At 31.9% G+C, this 9,966-nt stretch overlaps 1 protein-coding gene across 1 annotated transcript; it reads left to right on the top strand.

Moving 5' to 3' along the window:
* Window positions 1-1,689: 1,689 nt before the first annotated feature.
* LOC120088643 (zinc transporter ZTP29) lies at window positions 1,690-8,307 on the top strand. Its single transcript, XM_039046058.1, has 12 exons — window positions 1,690-2,179; window positions 3,022-3,080; window positions 3,772-3,864; window positions 3,962-4,051; window positions 4,159-4,237; window positions 4,444-4,499; window positions 5,539-5,595; window positions 6,436-6,476; window positions 6,799-6,866; window positions 7,173-7,229; window positions 7,323-7,440; window positions 8,044-8,307. Exons 1-12 carry the CDS (start codon window positions 2,116-2,118, stop codon window positions 8,087-8,089), a joined length of 828 nt encoding a protein of 275 aa, XP_038901986.1. The 5' UTR covers window positions 1,690-2,115; the 3' UTR covers window positions 8,090-8,307.
* The last annotated feature ends 1,659 nt before the right edge of the window (window positions 8,308-9,966 follow it).

The raw sequence follows: 9,966 nt of genomic DNA, 5'->3' as shown, positions 1-9,966 counted from the left end.
TTTGAAGGATTGGGAGAGATAATGAAGAGTTAAAAGAGAAAAGGGAAATGTGAATAAGTCAGAGTCTGGGAGATGGAAGGTTAAAGAGAGATGGATGTGAATGAATGAGTGGGAGACATAAAAAAGAAATAATGAGATGATTAATTAGATTTAAATGGAATTAGGAGGATTGTGGAGGTAGGATGAGAAGAGTAGTGTAAGAAGAAAGCAATAAATGAATCATAAAAGTTTCTCCACAGGATATTAGAATTTTCAAGGGTTTAGAACTTTAACTTCATATGAGTTTTAGGACATTTTGATTGAGAGAATCGAAATAGGAATAAGGTTGGAAATAGGTGAGGGATAAACATTCCCTTATTTGATGCAAGTTTTGTAGTTTTAGTATTGGAATAAGCTATTCTCATATATCTATTATATCTATGAATGATTTCAAAAAAATGTGGGTTTTCTTCATTCTTGCTCTCTCTTCTTATAATACATTTCTTTATTTTTTTTTTTATTTTAAATTATAGGGTATGAATTTAACTATTCCTATTTAATTAATTAATTAATTAAAATAAATAAATATATTTTAAATTTTTTTAATATATACTTGGTTTTTATTTTAATTTAATAAATTAGTTTACATATACCTTTCATATAGATATCTATACTTATTTTTCAATAAACTGTAAACATCCGAAGCAATGAATCTATCACTTAATTAGTTAATTATATTTATAGTTAGTTAATGATTGTTATGATTAATAAATATGAATTTATCTTTTTAATAATTATAATTAGTTTATCATTAATTAATTAGAATTAATTAGTTGTTTTATTAATAAATTTATCAAATTGATTCCATCAAATTATATAATCAAGTAACTTTAATTATAAATTTCTCATTTTACAAATACTTGTAATCAATAATTTAATTAATATTATTACTTGATTGTTAAATAATTGATTTTTCTCAAAACTTTGAATTGAATTTATTGTTTATTAATCCGTCTATTAAAAATTTATAGAGTTTTCATGATTAATTTTACAAATTAAATACAAAAATAATTTATTCCCATAAAGTTTTGATAACATTCCCATGACACAACCAAACACAATCATTCTGGATTCCCATTAATTTTATTCTCAAACTTACTATGCCCAAACATCTTTAATTTCTAGGTATCTAAACCACCTGTAAAAGGTTTATTGTTTTTCCCTTCAAATGGGCCAAACACAATTGAATCAAAGTTGTAAAAGAATCCTTAGGCTAAAAAATTGTCGAAGCACTAATGCAAGCTTTTGGCCTTGATTATGGCTTCCTCATTATCTAATTGAGCACCGAGTGTGATTAGTTGACATAGATATGAAACGCTTAGGTTTATTCAAACTTGTGTTCACTTCTACTTCGAGCCTCTTCTTTCTAACCTTCTTTAAGACTTCGACTTATTTTCTTTAAGTCTAATTTCACCCATAATAACTATAAATCCATAATTTGTTAATGATTTAAGTTTACTAATTAAATCCTAATAACTCTAAACTTGAACCAACATGAAATTAACAGCAAGGTTTAATTTCATAATTTGAGAGGTAAAGGTAATTACTGAATTTAAAGCCTAACTGAAAAGATATAAAACACAAATAATAATAAAGTTTTAGGAACAACTCAAGAGAGAAGAAATAGAAGCATAAGTTAAGGATAAACCAGTGTGTAAGATAAACAGGAATGACGATTCAGAAAGTTAGCCGAAACCGGAACGAAAAAAACAAAAAAAAAGTGCCCAACTTTCTTGGACCACTTTCCTAAACCATCTCTTCCTTTCGCCGTAAATATTCTCTCCAAATCCCTCTAATCCATTTCGCTCTAAAGAAGATGAAGAAAAAGAAGTTTTTTAATCCATTTATTATATATTTGCTTCAATAACGGCGGCAAGTTCCACGCTGCTTGCAGAATTTAGTCACCCTCCCTCAGTTGCGCGCGTAATATCTCTTCAACATTTCTCTCTATTGTTAGCGTTTTTCCCCCAATTTTCTCTGAATTTTGAAGTTTTGAAAGCCCTCGAATCTTTTCGGGGGTTCATTGCTGTAATTACCGACGCCTTTGAATCCGGGATACAACTCTACAAGACCTCCATGGCTTCTCAGGTGTTGGTAGCTCTGGCACTTTCGCTTGTGGGTGGATTCAGTACATCTCTAGGTTAGTCAAGCTTATTCTCGTAATATGCTATGTGGGTCTGCTTCCAATTCAGAATTATCTCATGGGTTCTTTTCAGACCTCACTGCGTACTTAGTTTGTACCTTTTGTTCTTCATTCTTGATCATCTTTGGTTATGTTTTGAAGTATTTGTTAATTGGGTCTTGAGGCCAAATTTAATGTGAAATGTTTCTTTGATTATATGTCAGGAAGTTGATGTTTGGCAAATTAGTTATGATTGTGCTTCATCTAGTATTTTCAGTCTCAAAATCTTGATTGTTATATGGTTGGAGTATATCTATCTGGTTATGAGGTTTTGAAGTCGATGGGCTTTTGAGAATCGTGGGAAATTTTTACTGCCGTGCTTTTCCAGATGATAATTTTCTAGTTTTGACTTGAAAACCATTTTCTTCATTACTGATAACCGAGTTCCCCCGTTTTCTTTTTTCAATGGCTACAGTGCCCATTCACGTAGAGAAGAGCACTTCAAAGTTCAAAGTCATATTCTCACGGATTTATATGTTGAATTAATTCATTGGTCTCGTATGATTGACTTGTACTTTTCTTTCCACAACTTCTTTTGTTACCTTGTGTGAAATTAGTTTTATGCGTCCTTATGTCCTATTGCACACAATCGATACTACTTCAACTCTCCATTATCCATGCTTAATTTCACAAAGAAGAATCAGCATGGTCTCTTATCCTCTCCCTCTGGGGTGGGGTTTGGAACTTAGTTATTTACAATTTTTAATGGCCCAGTGTCCCTATTGAGCCTCTACACCTGCTTATTACTTCTGGTCAATTAGCATTTAAGCACGCATTTCTGTTCATAACATTTGGAACAGGTGCACTTCTAGTGATTCTTAGCGGGGCTCCAAATTTGAAGATGCTCGGTCTTCTACAGGTGATGCTTGGAGGTTTCCTTTTTTGGTTCTTTTGGGGACGGGGGCTAGCTTTGTAGCATAAATTGAATACTTTAATATTGTTCATTGGTGGTGATGAAAGGCTAACTGTTTTCTTATTTGTTATTTTTACTTTGTGATCAATGAAAATTGAAAACAAATTTCACCCTTACCTTATGGTTCCTATACGGTTTTATCATTCCTTACAGCTCCCTGTGCTTATGTGGGGACCATGTGGATTCTATCTCAGTCTCTTTAGAAAATGTTAAAATAGAAAAAGAAAGAGAAGGAAAAAAAAGGAAAGAAAGAATATGTAAAATTAAAATTTTAAAAAAAAGAAGAAGAAAGAGGTCACCTTATCTTTAAAAAAAGGTGGAAACTGTGCTTTTTCTTCTTCTTTCCTCTTGCGTTTACCCATCTTTGAAGGAATGGAATAATGTCCGAGATTGAATTCAACTTGAACTCCAACACTTTCTAACAGTAGTAATTTAGGATGAATTTAAGTAGCTCAAGTTTATATTATGGGTCACTACTGCTATATAGTATTGACTTCTTAAGTTTAAAATAGTCAAAATTCTTGCAATGAGGAGTGGTTAAATACATCAGTTTCTTACTATGTGGCTGCCTGTTAACTTAATGTTAAAGTCAGTTCTACTACATGGATTAGTCTAAATTACCAAGTCTGGTTTGCAGGGCTTTGCTGCAGGCTTAATGTTGAGCATTTCGTTCATGGATTTAGCTCATAATGCTATTAACTCAATTGGATTCTTGAAAGGAAATCTTTGGGTAAATAATTATTGATCGTTTCATCCAATATGTGTCATGAGCCTTTGTTGAATGATTTCAACTATTATATGTAAGTGTCTTGTTATCCGCACTGCAGTTTTTTGCAGGTGTAATCTTCTTTGCTTTTGTTGCTCACTTTATCCCAGAACCCACACTTGGCCCTGTTTCAGATACCAAACGTAAGAAGGTTGGGATTCATTCTCATCTAAAATCACTTTCTGTGCACAGTAAAGCATTCTCAAAAGGAGTAACATTAATTTTATCTCTAGAGTTTGACTCTATATTGGATAATAGGACAAGGATGAAGGGGGCAAGGATATTATGAAAAAGCACCGCCGTCAGGTTCTGTTCAGTGGGATAATAACAGCAATAGGTACGCGTACAACTGTCATGTTGAAATGGTATAAGTTTATGTTCTCTATCAATTTGTCCAAGATATGCCTAGGTTTCTTTAAACCTGATGGTCAAGCTAGTTGAGTGCTTAGGCAAATACTAATGCTGTTGAATAATTTACTTTCACCATTGAACCACACATCCTGAAAAGTAAGAACATCGTTAATTTAGTCTAATGAAATGCAGGAATAAGCTTACATAATTTTCCAGAAGGGATGGCTGTTTTTCTTGGATCAATTAAGGTATACGTCAGTATATCCCTTCTTTAATTCAAATAAGATAATGTAGTTTGATCTTATTTTAAAGAAACTCAAATAATAAATTCCAAGGTATTATTTTCTTCTTAAGAAAACTGTAAATGCTTTAATGTTGGAGTGTTGCTTATTCATTTGTATCAGAAGCATATGACATGAACAAGGAGCCTACTTTCTTATCTGTCAGGTTGCTATTTGCCCATTTTTTCTTAATGTGTCATGTGTTATAATACCCAAGCATTTTGAGATGCGTGGACTCCCTCAAAATAATGCTTACAAATTCTACCCATCCCCAAACCATCTAATTCACCCTATTTATAACCCTGTGCTAACCAACTCCTACTATATGCGCTTCTAATATTTTCATAGTATACCTAATGTTTTCCTACATATACTCCAAACAAGTCTGCTTTTTTTAAGAAAAGAATATGAAAATTTTCATTAAGAAAATGAAAGGAGATTAATGCTCCTATACAACTAAGAACATAAATCAAATTACAACAATGATGAAGAAAAACAAGAAACTTAAAAAGATACGAAATTATAAAGGTGTAATTAAAGCAAGGCAATCACAATAGATATCTTGAATTGGAAATCCTTCAAACTTCTTGGAGAAAAAACACCTTGAAGATGAATTGAGCCAAGCCGAGTCAAAAAGGGTAGAAGTTTGAGAAGAATGCTGAAAAATGTGATGACTTCTTTCCATCCAAATCTCATAAAGCATGCCCTTGATAGCAACAACATTAACTCACAGTAAATAAGCTTAGTTATCAATGTATATTAGTTTCCATCCGAACAACGATGTTGAAAACAATATTTTCAATTATTTATTTTACAGCCAATGAAATTATGTTAAACTTAGTTATCAGTGTATATTAGTTTTACAACTTTCATTCTTCGTTGATTTGGAAATTTGAAAAGGAAGATCCACTGGGAATTCATTGGTGATCTTTTCATTTTTGGTTATTCTGAGCCATATTGCTTATATTTGCTGATACCAACCAAGTTTCTTTTTAATGTTATGTAGGGTCTTCGTGTTGGTCTGAACTTAGCCTTAGCCATCGCCTTGCACAACATACCAGAGGTATTTATTTTCTTGTTACATAGCCAACATTTATGCTTTTCTCTGGAAGTAGGTGTCCATATCATATTTAGCATCTTTCTTCAATGGTTATATGGATTGATAATCTGACGGTGTATGTAACCAGATAGTCTTTGAATAAATAATAATGACATACACGGAGTGGAGTAGATGTAGATCTAAGATTATCTGGTTCCAAAAGCTCTATAAAGAAGTCATAAATTTAAAAACCAACCTTAACAGACTTCTTTTTTCTTCTTTTCTTTTTTTTTAAAAAAAAAAATTAAATTTTCCTTAACTTTGGGTATTGCATCACTGGTTGGTGATTGTTCTCTAACATTTATGTGATGATTAATATTAAATTTATTGGTCTTAACAATGAATGTTCTACCTTTTTTTTTCCCCTCCAAATCTTTCCCTCTTAGTTTTGGACCTTCTATCTCCTTAAATTAATAAGAATGCAAAAGGTGCGTAGAAATGTTTGTTTTAGGTGTCTTAACTGTAAATATCGTGTTACACCAATTAACCAAAAAGCTTAAGAGTTATGGTATTGGGAAATCAACGCTCCAACACTCCCCTCACTTGTGGATTTGAAAACTTATTGAAGGCCCAATAAGTGGAATTCAATATTAAATGGGGAATAATGACTTTACAAACTCAGAACTTCTGCTCCGATACTATGTTAAATCACCAATCACCCCAAAAGCCTAAGCTGATAGGTTATGTTGATGGGAAATCAGCACTTTAACATATTGGTTAACGCTAGTGGAATAAAAATTTACTATGGGAAATGTTGCATGGAAATGATCGACGTTAGGTCTTGACTCTTGTATTATTATGCAGGGTGTAGCTGTTGCGCTTCCTGTTTATTTTGCTACACAGAGGTTAGTGGATAATTTCAGTTTATCTTATGTAATGGAGTAAAGTCAGTGCCTCATGCTTTAGTTAATCATTTTCTCTCGTATGAAATGTGCTGTCGACCGACTAATTTTCCAATATATTCCTCAATCAAACGATAAGTTTTAGACTCTTTTTAGAGGATGGGTTCAATTTTGTTGTTGGTTACCTATGAATTTTTTGCTCTAAATATTTTAAATTCAAGCAGTAGTCGTTACCCCTAGAAAAAAGGTCACTTGTTAAGATTTTCACCTTATCCCATTTAAAGGATTGAATATGGTAAATTTATTGTCATTTTTTTGTGCTCAGCAAATGGCAGGCATTCAAGTTGGCTACTCTCTCTGGCTTTGCTGAGCCCCTTGGTGTTATAATCGTAGGTAAGTCCAGCTACTTTAAACAGACACCGAATCTAGATGTTCTTTGACTGAAAATGTGCGCTGGATTTCAAAGTGCTATTCATGCATTACTATATTCAATCAATGTTAGATAGTGATATTATTCCTGCCTTAAGTATGAAATATTTCGACCAAATGCATTGATAATACTGGCAGATTTGTGGGATTAACTGCAATTTTGGCCATTAAGGTTTGTGATATGGAATTTAACTTGAGACTTGTACGTTTATAACTAATCTCTTGAGGACATATGTAAATGATTGATATTTAAATGCATTTTGTCCACAGCCTACTTATTTCCAAGCAGTTTGAGTCCTGAGATTCTTGAAGGTCTACTAGGATCTGGTATGGAAAAACAGAATATTTGGATTAGAAATTGAAGGAACACATCTTAAATTCTTTTTGACATAGTTCTATTCTATGTATTTCTTGTTTCAGTTGGCGGAGTAATGGCCTTTCTAACTTTGCATGAAATGCTGCCTTTGGCATTTGATTATGCTGGACAAAAGCAAGCTGTGAAGGTAGTCTTCTTAGGAATGGCTTGTATGTCGGCAAGGTAAGAAAACATGGGAAAAAGTAGCCAACCATCTTATAATGCGTGACCCTTTTTCTTTTCCTTTATTTTAAACTAAATTTTCCATCTAAATTCACAGATTTTTATGTAGTTATATTCAAGATCATCCGCTCTGGTATCCATTAAAATTTTAACTGATGAAAACAACTTAACACTTTGCTCCTTGCTGAAGTGAAAGTGAATCGACTTTAACTTCATTATTTTCCTGATTGCTATTAATTTCTACCATGTTTTCTGTTTCAATGCCAATGGTCACTGCTTCAATTCTACTCTTGAGCACCCTGCCTCCGGGGAAGAAGGAAAATGGGAGCCAAAGTAGTAAAAAAAACGAAAGTTTTTTAACAAGGGGGATCACCTAAGTTATTGTCTGAAGTTGAATAATTTTGTGAAAAAACATACTTGAAGTAGTTACGAGCTTCCATTTGCTAAGGCTTGAATCTTGTTCAGTCATTAAGGGATGATAAAATGAAAACGGATGAGAAACTGATGGTTTGGCATGCATTTAGCTCTTTCAATAGTTTGCTGCCTTATTTCTTTGTACTTGATTAAATCCATCTAATGTCACAATCTCACTGGTTTTTGCAGCCTTTATTTTCTGGAAATCAGCTTGCCGGAGGATTTGAGCTTGTAGCTACCTGTCTCTTCTGTTCCTTGCCATTTCTGTGCTGTAAATTTACTGGAAAAGAAGAAGATTGGGGAATCAAGGATTACCATTTCTGTGTTACCTGCCATTTGCCTCAACAAGCATACAGCCCTCTTCCATAAAAATGCTAATTCTGTGTAAAATATTGAAATTATTAACCTCATCAGAAGGTGAAAAATGAATCAAATTCTTTTACTTGATCTCAATTCTGTGTTCATTCTCGTATCTATGGTTTGTTTAGATGGCCCCATCATTTCCTTTCCTCTCTTCTATTTTCTGATACATTTATTTCTGGTGAGATCAATTTCTTTAAAATTCCTTCCTGAGACACGTCCAAGTTTGAGCTGAGATGGGCTCAGGGCTTGCGTATCAAAGGAAAGTAAGTGCAAATCGAAAGATGTGCACAGACCTCATGAAGGATTCCGTTCTTGTCAACTTTAATTTTCTTTTCCTTTTTCTCCTTTGAGGAAAATAAAGGCAATTGTTGGAAAACTACCTTAATCCTTCATACATGAAAGTTTGGTTTTATAGGGCGATGGATAATGATATTTTTCTATATTTGTAAATAAATTAACTCATTTTGTTATATTTGAAATAATCCTTTCTATAATCATTTAAAATATTTATTTAGAATTTTGCTTTTAAAAATTTCATAGAGTAGAGTTAATTGTCTTCATTTATATACTATAGATCCCTTTTTTTTTTCTTTTTTTTTTTTTTTTTTTTTTTTTTCTAGTGTGAGCCTTTATTTGTATTTAACATTTTGAACATGACAAAAGTGATTGTCTTTAATAATTTCAAAATTACCCCCTTACAGATCAATAGGATTTTATTCATTTGAATAAGCTACATAATTTAAATAAAATATGATGAATTCTCTCTCAAAAAACGGAAATTATATTATGCAAAATGAAAATCATAGTTACACTTTGATTCCCAAACACTCAAATATCTAATATTGGTTTAGATTTTAATGACTTTTTTTTTTAATGTGGTCATGATTTCACAGCTCCTTGAAAACAAAGTAACCATAATAATATAATGGTTTATGAAGAGATTCATGGGATATTGAAGCTGTCTACTCCCACAACTTTGGTGTGGTTCATTTGATTGTATTTGGTTTAAAGTTGGAATAAAGAAATTAAAGTAACTTATATAATCAAAACCTAAGAGAGAGATTGTTTTCTCATCCAAGAAAAGATATTGAAAGCAAAACCAAAACTAAAACCAAAACCAAAACCAATCTTTTCTGTCAAACCAAAGCTTTATTGGGAAGAGGAAAAAGAAACCTTTTTAGATTCAACAATGTTTCAACAGTGGATGGACTGATTCAATTCATAGGACCCAACTATTAACAGATGCAAAAATCAATATCCAAACCAACCCCACACATAATACTTCTTCATCTTTTTTTTACCCATACTTCAAACTTGCATGTGTGTAGTCAAATGTTTCAACTATGAAAACATTAGCTTATAAAAATCTTGAATTACAAGTTTAGTCCCTAGCCTGAACTTTTAAGAGTACTACATCTATTTCGCTTCCTAAATTTTTAATTTTGTATCTAATATGATATTTAACTTTAAACAATGTTTAATAGGTCTTTAAGCTTTCATCTTTGATTCTAATAGATCCGTAGATTATTTAACATTTTTAAAGTTCACAAATTTATTAGACAAAAAAAAAAAAAGCAAAGTTTAGAGTTTTATTAAACATAAATTAAAAATTTTTAATTTCATATCTAATAGAACAATTAATTGCAAGAATTTTGAATATTTTAGGAATCTTGTAGATACAAAATTAAAAGTTAAAAGACATATTAAAGACTTTTTAAATTTTAGGAATCAAACAGACATAAACTTAAA

Source organism: Benincasa hispida, chromosome 10, assembly GCF_009727055.1.
Source record: "Benincasa hispida cultivar B227 chromosome 10, ASM972705v1, whole genome shotgun sequence".
Classification (NCBI taxonomy): Eukaryota; Viridiplantae; Streptophyta; class Magnoliopsida; order Cucurbitales; family Cucurbitaceae; genus Benincasa; species Benincasa hispida.
The sequence above is the reverse complement of the archived record's forward strand: the minus strand, read 5'-3'. Positions and strand labels throughout refer to the sequence as shown.

Coding starts and splice junctions, on each gene's coding strand:
- LOC120088643 (XM_039046058.1), top strand. CDS start 2,116: ATGGCTTCTCAGGTGTTGGTAGCTCTGGCACTTTCGCTTGTGGGTGGA. Junction 2,180..3,021: donor TGGATTCAGTACATCTCTAG/GTTAGTCAAGCT, acceptor CATTTGGAACAG/GTGCACTTCTAGTGATTCTT. Junction 3,865..3,961: donor TCTTGAAAGGAAATCTTTGG/GTAAATAATTAT, acceptor TCCGCACTGCAG/TTTTTTGCAGGTGTAATCTT.